Below are 18,370 nucleotides of genomic sequence, written 5' to 3' on the forward strand. Positions count from 1 at the left end.
TTCATAAACACTAGCAATCAGGGACAGAAAAATACTGAGATTAAACCAAGAGAAAAATCCCATTAACATGTTCCCAGGTTTGAGAGCATCACCACTACCATCTGGGTGCAAGAAAGTTTAACTCCCAACATGCATTTTATGGCTTATTCAACACACAGAATTCCCCAGTAGACTTACATTGCTGATTTCTTTTGTCCCCAGCATTTTTGAGAGGCAAACATACAGGACAATCATGTCTTGTACAATTCTTCCAGTGTGAGATGATTTGTCGGGAAGATGCACAATGTGCCACTGACAAAGAGAAGAAAAGAAAAGCATTTACAAACTGCTCCCAGTATCTCTACATGGTCATCACAAACTGGATAGAGAGCAGCATTTTCTCTCAGGGCACACACCTATATCACCAGAAGTCAATAAAGTATTATTTGAAATAGTTCAGCACTAACTAGCCCTGAAAATGTAGCCAGATTTCTTCTAGTACTATTGGCTCAACCAAAGCCTACTTGAAAACCCCATGTGATACACCCAAGCCTATGTCTCTGTGGCTTGAAGGATAACTCCATCTAGCTCAGGTATCAGGCAGACTGCGCCAAGCAACTGAGATGTCAACAACTGGCACAATCCAGATGAGCCAAGGCTATCGAAAAGGGAGATTACATTTTAGTAGGACAGAGAGAGGTTGCAAGTGTCAGTGGCAGTCAAATCCATGGCTTGGTATTGCTCAAGATTCATCTCTTTAGTTTAAGGAAGACAGGTAAACCCCTATTTGCAGATTCCTGGTTTATGTCTACCTTTAAAAAAAGGCAGAATCCAAAAGATTTTACCATAAGTCACAAAGTTAGGCAGAAGATTTTTACTCATCTCTTTGCTGTATCCCCTCTAACTCACCTAAACTTTAGAGGCTTAGAAGTTGCTTACATTTTCCTGTCTTAAGCAAATAAGACAGAATTTCTTTAACTTATTTCCCAAGTCACCCACTAGCCCGCCTCTTTCTAGGAGCCCTTCTCCTCCCTAAAAGGTCGACCACATTTACATAACCACTCCCCCACTTACCCTGGCAAGATTTGCCAGCCTGACAGTGTGTCATGTGGTTCAAGACATTCTTCATGGTTCGGCAGTGTGGGAGGTTGCACTGCCGCACCTCCCCGTTGGCCTGCTCTCGGCGCTGACACTTGTGAGCATGCAAGAGGAGAACGAGTTGCTGCTGAATGAGTTTGCGCTTTTCTGGATCTGCTGTTGGTGCTCCAGACCCCATTCCTTGAGAAGCTGCTGGCCCCATCCCAGCTTGCTGCACCTGGGGAGCCTGCTGCTGGCCCTGAAGAAGGTGAAAAAGAAAACCTTGGAAATAAATCTATTTTTCAAAATAATTCGTTTAGCAAGTAAACAACAATATAAGAGAAAGCCCAATAAGAGAAACAACTACAACTACATTCTCTGATTAAGGAAACAGCCCACCTATGTGTAGTTCTGGAGGACTCATTGAAAATGCCCCTTAGCAACAGTCCTAGCAATTCTCTTGCCAGCCACAATTTCCTCCTCATATCACTCTATTAGTCCTAGCTCTTGGCTTATCAATAGCCAGCAGACCTTTGCACATGCTCACAGGTTAATTTGCAGCGCTAGACCAACCAGAAAATATTAATAGCATTTAGATCTCAAATCTCATTTTGGATGCTAAAAGTTGCATCCACAATTCTTGCATTAATGGAAGCAAGCACATTTTAGAATGAATAGGGCTCTCCCTCACAGTAGAAGGTATCTCAAGTTGACTGCTCGTAGAAAAGGAGAATGAAAGGCAAGTTCTGGGAAGCTTTTAACCTTTTTCCATCAGCAAACTTGCACATAAGCATTCAAAACAAGCATCTCCAAGTCTCTGCGAGAGATGAAGCACAGCTTCAGGATAATAAACACTACAGAACTAATGTCAGGTATGGCAACACCTAGTTTGTCTTCTCTGCTTCTGTTTATTTGTTCAGAACTCTTTGTATTCCTTTCAGGTGACATTTGAGGAATACTCAAATAAGAGAGGCTCAGGTACTCTGTGTTGCTTGTATCACTACAGTTTTACAGACTTTAGTTTCTAATTGACTCCTTAGGTTCTACAGGATGTTTCTGGAGATCTCCAGATCTTTAGACCCCTGCTACCTGTATTTCTAAACTCCAGTTCCTCTATAGCTCTTGACTACTAGTATTAACCTTTCATCTGACAAGGTAACTTCACCAATTAGTCAGGCTCTCAGGGTCTGTGCATGTTCCAGGATCACCCTAACTGCCTTGTCTGCAGCCTGGCATTCTAAACAACAGCTGAGACAGCAACAACTTTAAGTTCCTACGTTCAGCTGGGTACCAGCTTCAAAAGTTGTGTGCTCTGCACTGAAAACAAACTTGACAGCTGGGGTTCTGCATAAGTTTTGGCTGCTTTTTTATTGATTCATACAACCAACTGGTTTGCTTGTCTTCCAATGTTTCATGCTCAACTTAAAAAACCATTAAATAAAACTCACAGGATGGAGCTCTTCTTAATTTAAAGGTACCAAAGTTAACTGGAAATGGTTTTTCAGCAACAGTTAGTAAGATCAATAGATGGACCCTCCCAGGGGGCGTGTGGGAGTGAAATTTGAAGCAGGGAGAAACACAAGCTATATTCAGAAAAATTAATTTGTTTCCTAAATTTAAAAAAAAGGAAAAAAAAAATATATGGAAAAAAAACCTCTGGTAAGGCATGTTGCATGTCATACCCCTAACTAATTTAAACTTTGAAAATGAGGCATCAGCTTTAAGCTCAAGCCAGGGAATCTAACATCAAGGCACGCGGTGAGGCACTGGCTTTACAAGCTTGGGTCATCCACTTTTCCCACCATTCTTACTTCCCCTTTCCTGAAATCCTACTGCAATAAGAGTGGAGGCAAAAGAAAAAGGTACCAAGGCTATTACAGTTGCCAGGGAAACATCTCCAGCACCAGGACTGTAGTGCGTGTTCCTGTAATTCACGAGAACAAACTCACAGCTGGGGTTTCTAAGCCCTATCACAGGTAACACCTGTTTGAAAAGGGACACCTCTCTTTACCAAAAGCAGGAGCACAATGAGTACAAGCAGGAAAACTCTCCAGACATACTCCGAGGAGAAGGGGCCCAACACAGCAACAGCAAAAGAAAGGATGGGACAGGAGAGCAGAGATGTCCAAACAGGTTTCAAAGCTCTTCAATTAAGGAGCTCCATTACATTTTCCCTGTTAACTGGGCTTGAAGGCTAAAGAGTGGAGATACAGTTTATCAACATAGAAAGCATAACTCAGCCCTCTCCCTCATATCACTCCTAGGGGTTGAAACAAGTGTGTTCTGCATGGATTCCAAGCACATATTCACCCTGGGTAATACAGCTGCAAAATCTTACAATGTGGCAAGAAAAGAGCGTATTGCTCCTCTCTACCACAACATTTTATGACTACACATTTCATTTTACTTACCATGTTAGGCATTCCTGCCCCAGGAACTGGCTTCTTGTCCATTGGAAACTGTGGTAAGCTATTCTGCAGTCCAGCTTTATTCTGCATCTGAGGGCCAAGTCCACTGGCTCCAATCTGCTGCCCAGTATTTTGACTATAGGGCTGACCATAAGGGCTGGGATTGCTTATCATTCCCATCTAGGAATTAAAATGGTAAGGTGCTCAAGTAAGATAGTTGAAGTTCTCAATGTATAAGGCAAATTTATACTTCAGAGAAGCAAGAGCGATCACAGCCATGAGCTGGCTGCAATGCAACCCTGCTCCTTCATGTTCACAGATATACCCATCACGCAACATTACCTTTTCAACTAGACAGTTCCTGTAAACACAACAAAGCCAACTTCACAACCTTTGAGATCTGACTGGATGGAAGTGCCCTAATTATTTCTTTACAAAATATTTTCAATTTCAATTTCAAAAGATTTCTCATTTCACCTTTGTGAATTCTACAAATTTCACAAATTTGTACCATGGACTACATAATTCTTCCAGACTTGAGTTCTCCTCCCTGCACTTGTGCAGACTCCAAATGGAGACAAATTCCATCTTCATTCATATCAGCATGATTTATCCCAAAATCACCCTATCCAACTGCTAGCACTCCCACTGCTTGTCTCCAGACAGGCATAACAATGCACGTCTGCATTATCAGTACACAAACATTTTCAATTTAAGAATACACCACAATCATTGGTAACACCTCACAGTCACACCAATTCATTTGCAGTACTAGAGGTCAAAAGAGAGGACAGGTAGCAATTCTGCAAACAAAACAAATCTACTGAACCATTCATCCACAGGGGAAATACATTCATGTTTCATACAAGCCATATGCATATTCAACAGTTCTAGCATACCAGAATATATCATTTGCTGTCTTGGAACACCCAGAACCTAAAGAACAAGAAGCAATCTTGCCAATAAAGTTGTTTGTCCTCTGACATTTTTTTCCATTCCTTGTATTCCCGTTTATTTTCCATGGGAAATTTGGCCTTCTAGGACCAGAAGAATTAGACATAGAGGACCAGAAAAACTGGAGATTTTTCTTAGGATTACCAAGTTCTCACTATTACTCAGGCAGGATCTTCAAGGAGCCATAACTCAAAAACAATGGCACAAAAATACTTTGAAGAGCTGTTGCTTCAAGTCACAGTAGCATTTGACTAATGTCCAGTCTCCTTGATGCTCATTGATTCAAAGCATTTTCCTGCATTTAAAGAAGAACATAACTCCATGGTAGGCCTGTTCTAATAACTTCTACATTTATTCTCAAAGCATCCTCCCCCTAGCAGGAACACCTTGTTTCTGCTCACCAAGCTTCTTCAACCCGCACTAGAGGTAACCAACATGCTCTGAGATTACCTGCAATTAGTCACACTTCTCTTTTTCAGGCTATAACAACCTTCAATCCATTATAATAACCTTCAGTTTGCATTTACAAAATAAGGCAGGATCAAACTCAAGCTAGAGGGAAAGGAATACAAAATTCTCTAAAGAACCTGCCACTTCAGACATCCGATATGCACAAGTGAATTCACTTGAGGACAGCCCCCCTCCTCCACACATAAGCAATAACCATAATCACACAGCAGTAATTCATTAGAGAGCAATGAAAATAATCTCTACACATGGCAGAAAAACAAACTGTGTCATGATCAAGCAGAACTAAAAGCCTTCCTTCCCACTGCCATGTCTCAACCACAATGAATACACCTATGGTGACCAATGAAGAAGTTGCTGCCAAAAACAGAACAGTTAAGACCCAAAGCCTTCCTTCCCCTCCTTCAGACTAGTAAAATCTTATGTGCAAGTTAAGCTGAAGGCAAAGGGAGAAGCATAAGAAGTCTGCAAACGCACTTTCAGAAATATTCCCCATCATCACTGCTGCCTCAAATTGACGAGCAGGTTTTTCAAGGCTTAGTGAAGGCCTGACAGTGAGAATTAGTCCCTTAAGAAAACAAGCTATGTTTTCCTATAAGATAGCCTTATCCCTCTGAGGGAATCTCAAAACTCCAGAGACTTTTGAAAGCAAGGACACCCCCAAAACCATACATTTCTGAGCAAAGCTTTCAAGTTCATTAACTATCACAGCTCCCAAAGTTAGTTGACATCTGAGAGTACACCAAAGCATAGACAAGCTGGCTATTACTATCACCAGCCCCATTTGCCTTCTGTAACTTATGGTGCTATCAGTCTTAAAAAACAGAAAACAAACCAAACATTCAGAATTAAAGGCTGAAGGCACATTTTGACAACCTGGTGCCACAGGGAGAAATCAAGACACTCAACTCAAACAATTGGAGACTTCACACACTTATATCAAAGGGTTCAGAATAACTGTGGACTTGTGAGCCAGCTCTGTCCTGACTACAGGGTAAGATACTCAAACCTAGACTTAAAAAGGACACTTTTGCTATGTCACTCAAAACAACTTTCTAATGAAACTCATAAATGAGGTTTCACCAAACCAGTCAACATTTATATTTGCAACAAAGCTGAACACAAACTTTATGTGAAGCTTCTGACTTTTTAAAATTACTCATCAAGTTGGCTCAGCACAAGGATCCCCGATGCTTTCTCAAGCATCAGCCACTGGCACTGTTTGGGGTGCAAGACCAGCCCCCTCCAACAAAGCTCTCTCCATGGCAGAAACACAGGGCTCCCCTCCCCCTCCACCCCACTCTGCCAAGGGACCTGGCAGCTGAACACCACATGCCCAACTCAGCCTAGCTGCTCCTTACAGGGGTAATACTTTCCCATTTCAGGTTACAGGAGAGGCAAAGACCTGAGAACCCAGGCCAGGTTGACAGGCAAGCACACCAATCTGACTCAAAGCCAGACACTCAAGTGACACCTAAGACACTAAAACAAATTCTTCAAGGTCTCCCTGAACAAATCAGCAGCCATTACTTGATCCAGGTGAGACTGACACCTGCCAGATCTTCAGCTGAACCTCACAGCAAAGCCCCCAGTTCTGCTATCACAGACTAACCTGACACCAACCACCTGCATGCAACCCCTAGACTAAGTCAAGAGAAACATAATTTGGGAGATTCTCCTCCTGGCACAAGGTGGCCTTGTGATCCTGCACAAGAAGAAGGAGCATGCTCAGCTTATCTGCAGTGACATGTTGAGAAACATGAATAGAAGAAAACATTTAACAGGAAGAAATGTATGGCCTCATGACTACAGAATGAAGATCAAAATCCTGTATAATTGTATCATAAGGCAACAAGCAGAAAGACTGACACACAGTTCATCAGCACATTAATGTTCCTTGGGAGGGGTATAGATAAACAAGTGCAGAAGAACCAGCCAAAGAAAAGAAGAAAGGTGGTGCTGGTACCACTGCATAAGAGAAGCACAGGGCTTCTCTGCAATACAATGCAAAAACATACGTGGCTTAGTCATAGCTACAAGTCAGCAAGTACAACCTCTACTTACTCTTCTTGGCCATCACTTTCTTTCACTGCCTTTCCTACTTCTCTTCATATTCATCCAAAGTTTTTCTTCCTCTCCTCACCTGACAGCTTCCACTGAATTTCATCACATATGCAAGAACTTGCACACAAGGAAGAACAGACAGAAGTCCAATTCACAGTAAAGAAGAAGAAAACAAGAAGATCATAACATAACAACAGAAAGCAAAGGTAATCTCAAATAATTCTACCTTTTACATACACAACAGAAAACAACTTGACTTTTCTGCATCCAGGGGAAGCAGGGGCTGTCAATGCCAGAATGGTGAAAGGTGTCTATCTCTCACCATGGATGACACGACTTCAGGAAACATTCTAGTTTACAAGTAGCATCAGACAGCGCTGTTCAAGTACTCCCCCCATCTAAGAGGAGTAACTACAAAAGCAGAGGAAATTCTCCAAGGTTTTATTCTAATGCCATGAAACACATGCATCTTCAGTTCAGAAGAAGGTCAAGTGACTAACTCTGCTTCTAGTTTTACTGTTAATAGCATAGAACACAAATTGAAAATTAAATACCTGCTATAGAAATAGCCATATAAGTATGGACACGGACATTGCAAATATTCTACTGTTTCTCTGTAAAAACAACTGCATCACTGACATTCCAACATTTGAAAGACAGCTAGATATCGGCATTAGTATTGAACTGTGACCCGCTTTTAGATTTGCAAAGATAACTATAAGCATGGAGAAGTAAACAAACAGAATTAACTTTTAATAACAATCTTTCAAAGAATGCAGAGTTCACCGTATCAACTATGTATATCTCTACCAGGGAAACTGCAGTGCATGGTCTAGTCTAAGGCTATACTGATGATATCTAGTATCTTTCCATACCCACAAGTTCACAAGTGAAAGTTAATTAACTGTCCCCAAACAGGAAATTTAGTTTAAGTGAATTCCAGCTAGGTCTTTAAAAAACAAGAATTTACTGTACAACACTTCCTAGTGCCATTCTACTGACTGGTAGAGCATTACTGAACTCAAGCAAACTACATTTTGCCAATGGTGTCTGCTGCATTCTTTCCAAGGACTGCTATTGATTATTTTTCTTTGCACTTAACTGCATAGTATTTTAAGATGCCTATTTCAAGATGCCAGCATTATGTTGCTGCTATTTCTGCAAGAAACTCCCCATGCCACTCCAGAAACTTAGACTCACTGCTTCATTTTTCCCTCATAAACTTTCTTCTCCTTGTCTGGTATAAAGAGAGCAATTATTCTTTTTCTTTCACCTTAGTTTACCAAAGAAGAGAAAGGCAAGGACTGGAACTCCCACTACCCTTTGAATGGATTAATGTACTTGATCATATGGTATGCTTAGTCAGAGACTGAACCGTATAGATACAATTACCTGGTGAATCAAATAGCTACTGAAAAACAGAAAGGCAACCAAGAACACTGACCACCTATCTAAAATTAGAGACTGAATGTGCTAACACTAAGAAATATATGATGCTTTTATTTTTTTAAATCTAATTTCACCATTTGAGGGTGACATCTTCAATCTCTTCAACTTTGAACAGAAATTTATTGGTATGAAATTTCTTATTGTTCTACTTAGAGGAAGTTAAGGGGATTCTGACAAATTATGTTTGTCTTTGTAAAATATTGCCATTGAATCTTCTTCACAGAAGTTAAACTGATAAAGCCAATAACAGCAGAGAGCTTTGCACTTACTGAAAGAGTAAACCAAGTCACAAAGAATTACTACTGGAACTAAATGTTTCAAGTGAAATGCTCACATAGCAGAGGTAGTAGTAATGCCCTTACTAATCTGAACTGCCTACACATCCACTTCATTAGTGGAATAAGGCAACATTTCTTGAATCAGACAGGAAATGTAAGTGACCTGAAGGTCAGATCTATCACTCTGTGATAGAGCACTGCTGTGACAGAAATGCCTAGAGTAACTTACTCACAAAATACCCTCTTTCTCTCATACGAGGCTGGACAGGTAAGACCCTGACGGGGCACTCTCAACAGAAGTCAGTGGAAGAACAAAGCAAAGGTTTTAACTAGATAAAATTCCAAATGAAGAATGTTTCAAAACCAGAAACATGAATCAGCTTTTAGCAATTCAAGCTTTGTAATAAGTTACCTGTTTACATTTAAATCAAAGCTGTAACACTATCCAGTGAAATAAAACACATGAAAAATACTTCAATGATGACAGAACCCAAGCATTACAAACAATTTCCAAAACACTATTTTAAGAGTAAAAGGCATGTCTGTTATCCTCTTAACTTGCACAAAACCAAGCACATAGAAAACAAAAAACTATTCAAGAATACAAAACTTCTTACAATTCCTTTCCCTCCAAACTTCTAACACTTCCTTTCAGGGCAGACTTTCACAGGTGTTTTTATGTCTGTACTGTCACCAAAGTAGGACTCACACCCTCCTCTGACAGGCAAGATCAACTCCTTTAAAAAAATCCCCTCGCTAATATAGGGATACTAGCTTTCCAAATTATGAATATAAACTGGACCTGAAAAACAATTCAAATTAATTCTTTTTTTAATAACCACCTGAGTTTCAATTTCAGTCAGGTTTAGTTTCTCCACAAAGCCTGTCATGCAACTGGCACACAGACAGCATCCAGACAGAACTGCTTCTTCCTAAGTCGGTGACTGCTAACATCAGGACAGAAAACTACAGGATGGAAGCATCAGATTGTGACAGAACAAGTTTATGAACAGAAATAATTTACAGAGACATTTGGGTTTTCAGGTCCTGAAAGTAACATGCCCAACTAGAGAAGGTCGGAAGTACATAGATAATGAGCAAAGCAAGTGTTCCACTCTATTGCTAGACAATGTTTTGGGAAGAGACGAAGAAAACTTCAGTAACTCCACAGGATAATAAAACAAAGCAGAAACATAACCAATTTCACTTTACAAATTGACTAGCCTCTTGGAGTTCATCTTTGCTGTTAGAAGAGCATAACATCCTCCCTTCTAGTTACTCAACATCACAGGAAACCTAAGCTATTCCATATAAACCATTGCATGAAACACGTCCATTTCACTGAGAGAGAACTCCCTAAAGCAACCCTCCCATCACCTAAAGGGGCTGCCTTTGGCAAGCTACCATGATGAAGTTGAACAACCATAACCAAAGCATCTCATCTGATTTTTTTTTTCTTCCTACTGAAGGAGAGCTTCTGGATAACACACATTTTTTGTAGCAATGAAGGAAACCTACAGAAGTTATTACACCAACTCCCACTTTAACAGCAACACGCTACTAAATTTACCAATTAGATAAACTGGCTTTTAAAAACAACTGCTTAAGGTCCTCTGTTTTCATCTACTTTTTGAAGATTTGTAGGTGGGATAACCCAAAAGCAGATGGGTGGGGAGATAAAATGGTCAGACATTACTGTTGTCAGGCTTAGCTAACTCTACAGTACGAAGTGAAACACAGGCTCCCTGCCAACAACCAAACCAATTGAAGACATTCCGGAATTTCAGCCTCCATTTCAGACTGTTCTCTCTCATTTGACAGTTTCAACGCCTTTATGAGGACTATACCCATTATACTTAACACAAAAAGCCTCAAGACTGTTTTATCAGCAGTTATAGAACCCTAAGTATTTTTAACCAGTCTGGGACTATGAACTAAAAACCAGAAGTTATTGTGTATTTGGTCGGAATATTCTCAAAAGCATAAAGTGTTCTTAATTTACACATACAGAACTTTTGGAATTTAAGTAAGGAAACGAGACAATTTAATTTTAGACTAAATCTGTCAAAAGCTTGATTTTATGTTCCTTTCTTTACTTTCAGATAAATGAGTTTATTATAGTGCATAACTCTACTTTAGCTCTGATAAGTAAGGGTGAAGTTGCATTCCATCCAAACACTCAATACATCAATTTTTGACCTCTGAAGACAGCTTTCTGAGGATTTTTTTTTTTTTTTTTACAGCCAAGGAATAATTAATGAGGTGTTATATAACTCCAATGCAAGAATACTTCAAGCAGCTACATATTTCTTACCACTGTAAGCTGCATATAAATTTTCTACTGTAATCAAGCTTTGCATCAATTTTCCTATCAGGAAAAAATATCTGAAATGACCAGACGAGAGATTCAACTCATTACTTAACAAATGTGTATATATATATATATATATACACACACCCATACCCCCAAAAGTTAGCCCACTGAGCTTAAGCAAACAACAAAGACCAAAAATTTCATAATTAATGTTCACAAGACACAAAAGTAATTTCACTTCATATATTAAAGCATGACAAAACCATTAATACACAGCATAATTTTTAACTATGGTACAATGACATTTATAGACTGTTACTTATCATTCAAAGTCCTCCAAGTGGACTGACTTTAGCCATTCAGAGATCGATTTAGGTATTGCAAAGGACCTTAAAAAAAACTCTCCCCTCAGCAGCAGCCAAGAAACACAAAATACTCACTTAAAATGAACTAAAACACTGAAGTATTTTCTAGGCTTTTGATCAAAACAATAAAAAAAAGGATAATACTCAAGTGGCTCCTACTCTAAGCTGGCTAAGTGTGCATGACAAAAATTAAATTAAAGACGTCCTCTTATCCTCAGTTAAACCAGTAGGTCATCTCTCATCTTTTCAGTGACTTATGACAACTTTCTTCCAACCTCCTGGATTACAAAAGCACATTTATTTCCCACTCAGTATTAAAAATATGGGTTTTTAAGCTTTCTGGTTTACTCTCCAATAGACAAAGACACTGCAAATTCTAAAACTGGAACAGAGTCAGATTAACAGTCTTAAGAACCCAACACTGACTTCAGACATCTACACAAGCATTCATTCTCCACCATTAACTCGAATACCCAGCACACACAGTGAGTAGAGCAGCTCTCAGCATCTGCTACAGCACAAACACTCACCTGATCTCAGACAACAAATATTTGCATTAACTGTCATACAGAAAAAAGCACCTAAAAGGTCCTGATGGATTCCCATCACACTCACAATACCAGCATCACATTAGAAGGAAAAATACAGTTGCAGAGAAAGTATAAAATAGAATAAAATACAATCAAGTTACTTTTCAATGTAATGGATAATCTGTACTGTCACAAGATTTCCAAAATAGGCTTTTTAATCTAGTCATAGTCTTGCTTGTTGTTCAAGATTCAATTTTTGCTTCCTATGACCATCACAAATTCCACTTTAGCAGCATATAAACTATTTAATCCATCACACAGGATTCTTAAAGAAAAAATCCATAGAATCCACAGTGCAGAGGATTAATTTTACAAAATAAAGTCAACAATGAGGAGAAGTAGTGAAGTTTAGCCCTACCTTGTTCATGGCTCCAGGCTGTGGCCCTCTTAGTCCAGCCTGCCCTCCCATCTGTGGAGTGCCTTGTTGCAGTGTCTCAGCCAACAAGTTCCCAGTGCCCATTCCTGGGTTTGGGTAGGGCATATTGGGTCGCCCTCTGCCTGCTCCAATGGAACCGTTCATGACTTGCCCCTGCATCATCCCCTGTCCGTTGCCTGCTGCCAACATCCCAGGATTCATGCCAGCATTCATCCCTGTGTTCATTCCCATGCCAGGCTGGTTAACTGGGCTGTTCACTGTTGGCATCATTGCTGCTGTGGATTGAGCAGAAGGACCCTGGTTTGGCCCACTTGCACCCATCGCCATATTGGGAGAAGTCAACCCAGCCTGTGCCATGGGGCTTTTCACCATGCTATTTAACATTCCCATTCCAGGACTGTTTTGTTGGGTTTGACCGGCCATGCCTTGGCCAGGGCCACCAACCCCCATATTGAGATTTGGGGAGCTACCAGCCCGTAGAAGTTCAGACAGCTGCTTGTGTTTAGAGGCAGCATCTTGTGCCAGGCCAAGGCTGGTCTGCAGCTGATTAATGTCACCACCATTGGTGAGTCCAAGTTCTGTGGAGCTGATCAGTTCATCTGGCAAGTCATGTTCCAGATCAAAGAGTGATCCAAAATCTGAAAAACAAAACAGACTGTGTATGAGGTCAGAGCAATTAATAGCATCTTGAAGTTTCTACTTTTTAATTTCCAGCAAAACTTGACTTTTTGTATTTGAGCAAAATTCCCTTATCGGTTGTTACTGAAAGCTATCTAATTTGTCAGGATAAAAGCAATTCTAAATTTTGCGGGGTCTAAACTAGAGAAAATCATTCTACTTCAGCTTTCTACATTTTGTGTTGAAAGATCACCGGATGTCTCAGCCTATGATTGCTCAACTTGAGAATTTTGACAGGAGAGGAGAAAATACATACTGAGATCTCCCAGGTAGCCAATGGAATTCAAGAGCAATTATAAAAAAGAATTAGCAGGTTGATGGGAAAACACTGTCTTTAAATTTTTCTCTAAACTTTTCACTTTTGGAACAGCAATAATTAATACAGCAATATAACTTTAAAAATGTTTACTTCTTATTAAATAATAAATAGAGGTTTGGCTATAAGGTTTTATGTTGAATTGGGTTTTCTGGCATTTGATTTGGTTGGTTGTTTTGGTTTCTTTTTTGGGTAGCTGTTGGTTTTTATACTCTTTCACATGCAGTCATTACCAGCACTGAATTGCCAAATTTCATTGAACATCACTGAACAGCCAGTATCTTCCCACAACAAATACTGTCAGAAAACAAAGTAACCCTGGAGGGTCCTTGCCACAAAGCTGTGAAAAACACTAGGAAGAAAAAACAAATTCCCACCTCAAGAGCCCATGCAATCCCCAAGGTAACTAAGTGGCAAATGATTGCTACTTAGAATATATAGATACAAGAACATTACATAGTACCCAACACCGATCTGCTCAAGAGAACAAGTTCTTATGTCTGCAGTAGTATATGTACCTTGGTCTATTTAATCCATGGTAGTTAAACTAAAAATAACTTGGAAAGCTTATGGTTTCTGACATGCATTAATGACAACGTCCCTCTCCGAGTGATAGAGGAACTGGTGTGTTGTTCTCACCAACAAGGAGTGTCAGGTGAGGAATGCAAAGCTCAAATGCAGCCTTGGCTGCAGTGACCAAAAAAGATGGAGCTCAAGATGCAAATAGTCCAAATATTAGTGGGAAAAGACTACAGCTGAACAGCATGTAAGTCAAGAAATATCCGTCAGCATTATGGATCTGTTTAAAATGTTCCACATGATACTATAGCCAAGTTGCCAAACACCTGGACTAACAGAGTTTCTACAGCTTCACAAGTGTTGTCACAGATAAGATTATAACTTCAGAATTCTGAAAATATGGTGTGAGATTGGCAAGAATGCAGGTACACCACAACAGGGATTTTAACACTTCTTTTACACACTCTACATTACTACAAACCACCAGAGACAGAAAATTTCCATTAAAGAGCTTTTAAACTATTACAATGAAATAGCCCATTCTTCATTATCATATATCTTGTGCTAGAAGTTACACCTTGCAAGACACACTAAGGACTGATCATTTATTTGCATGACTGGTATTTCTGAGGATTCTGAAGTGAAGGAACAATCAGAAGAATAAATCTTTGTCCAAGTTCCCTATTGTCTAAAATTATGAACTTAAGGTTGTGTGCTTTTAGATCAATCTAATGTTTAGATTGATCTATAAACATACAACATACTCCCCTACCCCCACAAAAAACCCGAAACAAAAAACTGAAACCAAAACCAACTTACAATGTTCAGTTTTTAGTTTAAGAATTACATTTCAATGAACATGGGAAGAATTAGTGGAAGAGACCCTAAAATCAGAGATCAAGGAAATGGAAAAGGCAATAAAAAAATTGATGACAGCTTAAATCAGCTTCCACTGGCACCTTAAGAAGCCTGTTAGGACAACAGGCAACTGTTGAAACATTACATCCTGAATGCTAATACCCTGATAAAGAGCCCATGAGTGAGGAAGGAGTAAGAGATACAATCAGGAACTCACAAGTTCGTCTGTTGTCCTCAGTGATGAACAAACAAAACTGAAAACAAAATTAAGTGACTGGAAAAACATGACCCAGCACAAAGCCTGTACCTACAACATAACCATCATGGCAGCCACCAGACATCTCCCACCAGCAGCCACACAGTCCAAAGACCATGGTTTTGACTGTTTCTAGTTGGGCAAAGAATTTCTGCTCTTGAATAAGCACAACTCCCAGTACAGGGCAAGTCCCACACCAAAAATCCTTGCTTCACCTTTCTTGTGTTCAGACAAATTGCATATAAAGCCCTTCACAAAACCAAATGGTGACTGGTTAATGTTTGAATATGAAAAACTAATTTGTTTTTCAAACTACCACATAGTATTTTCACAGGAAGACCCATATAGATGATTTCAGATGTAACATCACAAAGGGGCAGGGCAATTCTTGTTTTGAGAGACAAAGACTTGGTCATCTTGATTCATAAGAAAATATTAATCTGCGTCTCTGAAGACCTCACTTCCTTAAATTCTCCTCCCCATAAATGAGGAGATAACTCCAGCTTTAAAGTTTACTACCCATTACTAACTGGAGCATCCAGGTACAAGCCATCTGAGCTCCTTGGCCTGGTCATTCTGTGACATCAATGAACAGGAAGAAACATGTCATAAAAACTATGACATTGACTCTTTTTATTAATACCTTAAAACACATCACAGCACCAGCTACATTAACAAAACTCACCCCCAACCCGAATGGTTGCGAAATAATCCTAATTGTATTTGTTCTTTACATCAAAAGATCTGAGACATTCAATATAAAACTTTTACATAAAACTAGCTTGCTAGGATTTTTAATCCTAGAGTACATACTAGAGACAATTCATTGTAAAAGAATACTGTCAACTATTTACCAGAATTGTAAGTAGAAACTACCAAGAATGCAATATTCTGGTATGAGTTTGCTCTTTTTAGAAGTCTCTTCCAAAAATAAACCTTCAAAGTCTTCTTTAGTCAGTAGATATAGGAAAAAAAAACTTGCAATTGTCTGGTCAGCTATGAAAATTACATTTTTAGTCAACTGCTGGGAGGCAGAAATCTTCAGATACAGGACTGAAACAAAACTTCAAATAACCATAAAGATGAACAGAACCTTGAGTATATATAACAGTTCCAATCCATTTCAGTCTTCTACATAGAACTGGTGCCCTAAAGGCCACTGTAGAGACTTCTACCTGTGAACAAGGCAAAAACTGTCAAGGCTGGGCCAGGCAGCTCACAAACCATGTGAAACAAGATCATATAAACTCACATAAGAGACAAAGCTACAGCTTAAGACAACAGTGAGAAGTATCCAGAGAGCTGATTGACTTTCCAGTACACTGAGCTCACTGCTACTCTCGCAATCTGCTTCATTAAGGATATGCACAAAGATTTCTCACTAACAAAATCAAGCTTGTGGGAAGGCAGAGGAGGAAGACTGGTCCTGCAAAGGTTTGTCCACCTCATTCATCATCTCTAGAGATCCTAACACAGAAAAATTGGGATGTAACAGAACTGACAGTATCTGGCCTAAAGCCCAAAACCATCCAGTAATACACTGGCAGGTAGTGGCAGTGGTGGACCTGAATCCTGATCTCAGTAGAGCAGCACAGAGTGATTCCCCATTATGCTGTTTATGGTGTATTTCTTTCTACAGGTAACAAGAACATCTAGAATAGATTGCTGCTGCCACCCAAGAGGCAAAGAAAAGAAAACCTCAAAACAACATCTAACTAGTAGATCTGAAAGTCTTAATCTGTGATCATCTCAACATGCAAAAGCATATGACAATTTTCTTTTAAGAACTGCACCACTACTGAACACTTCGTAAGTCTTTAGAAAGAAAACAAAATATCCCAACAACTTACCCTGGCTACATTAGATCTGTAGTGAGAAAATCAGAAAAGACAGTAGGTCCATCTCTACCAGTGGCAGTTCAGTTAAACTGGATTAAGTCATATGAACTGTGCCCTAAACTGTGAGAAGGCAACTTCAAAAATCAGTGTACTAACCTGCACTGCATACTACGGACTGAATTCTTGATTTTGGATTCTACTTCTAAAAGTCTGCCTTTGACAATGTCTAATCTGCAACAGGCAAGGAAACTGCCAGCCTGGGTCGAAAAGCCACCTGGCACCAAAATGGACTTTAAACCAATACATATGCAGAGTGTGCAATCAAAATCCTTAAGTCAATAAGACTCCAATGTCTTATCAAGTGATCAATTTTCAAATTAGCTACAAAATATTTATTTCAAGTTAGTTTTACTGCAAGAGCACCTGGTAGCACCAGTGATGCAACAGCTCTCAAAGGAGGCAAGGTAGCAATTTATGACAGTGTTTATAAAGCAGTGAAAATATATCAATACTAACTAGTTAGCAAGGAAATCAGCATGTGTTCAGGTGGGACATACAAGTTTCTTTTACATGCTTTCTAGCCTACATTCAGGATCCCATTATTTTCTCATTTCTGGATTAAGACAACACACCTTTACCCACCTTTCAGAATGAAGCAGGAATTTCTGTCTATATGGAAACTATCTGGTCCTAGCAAATAGGCTGCCGTGAAGGATACTGGTTTTCTAGAAACATCTCCATGTGCTACAAAATGGCAATACTTTATTCTCACAGGAATGAACCCTCAGATTCAAGACATTTGAGCATTCAGTCTTGAGAAGAATTGGTACAAGCTGAAGGAAAAGCATCATGTGTGATCAGCAATGCCTCAAGAACCCTGCATGGCAAATAGGTCAGACAGCTACTGACTCCTGAACCTACCTGTCAGACCAGCAAAGAGGTAAGAAACTCAACAGTTCCTGTCCCTGTTTCCCCTATATCATATTCCAGAGACACGCCATCTTTGAAACCTGCTGAACAGTCACCTTTTTACACAAATCTTTCTGAAGCCCAGCAACCTCTTAGTGTATCAACTGATATCACAGTCATTGGTTTCAAAACGAGACAAGCAGAAAAGGCTTAATATAGGAAAGCAGACAAGGCTTAATATAGGACACTGAATACAAAGCATGTATGGGACAGGGATGACAGGAACCTCAGATGATGTTGGACCACGTGGAAAACACAAAACTTTTGCCATGCTTTCAGACAAAGAATAACAATAAGGGGCTGAGGTCACTATCTTCCCTCCATGGGGATATAAAAGCTACCCATAATTGAACAGGGCCTACATGTAACAGAGAAAGTGCCCAGAAGATCCCACCAGTACTCCAGAGAAATCAGCCATTCGGGCTTGTGGTCAAGCGCCAGCATTACAGGCCCTAAAACACACTGTCTGAAATGCCCTCAAAAAAAGAAAAAAAAAGAAAAAAAAAGAAAAAAAAGCCAGAACTCAAAACATAAAGACAAAAAAGGCAGGACAAGAAAAGGAGACACAATCTCATAGGATATCCTCAAATATCTATGAAAATGCAGAAGCAAAG

General features: G+C 39.6%; 1 protein-coding gene across 1 annotated transcript in view; it reads right to left on the reverse strand.

The window, feature by feature from the left end:
- Positions 1-18,370, reverse strand: part of EP300 (EP300 lysine acetyltransferase) — a 59,870-nt gene that overhangs the window by 32,960 nt on the left and 8,540 nt on the right. Inside the window, exons 2-5 of the mRNA XM_084206498.1 lie at positions 12,305-12,960; positions 3,468-3,644; positions 1,054-1,315; positions 178-291 (exon numbers count right to left, since the gene is read on the reverse strand). Of these exons, the coding sequence (XP_084062624.1) occupies positions 178-291; positions 1,054-1,315; positions 3,468-3,644; positions 12,305-12,960 (1,209 nt within the window). The remainder of the gene's footprint in view (positions 1-177; positions 292-1,053; positions 1,316-3,467; positions 3,645-12,304; positions 12,961-18,370) is intronic.

This window comes from Fringilla coelebs, assembly GCF_963513975.1.
Source record: "Fringilla coelebs genome assembly, chromosome: 5".
NCBI classification, from domain to species: Eukaryota; Metazoa; Chordata; class Aves; order Passeriformes; family Fringillidae; genus Fringilla; species Fringilla coelebs.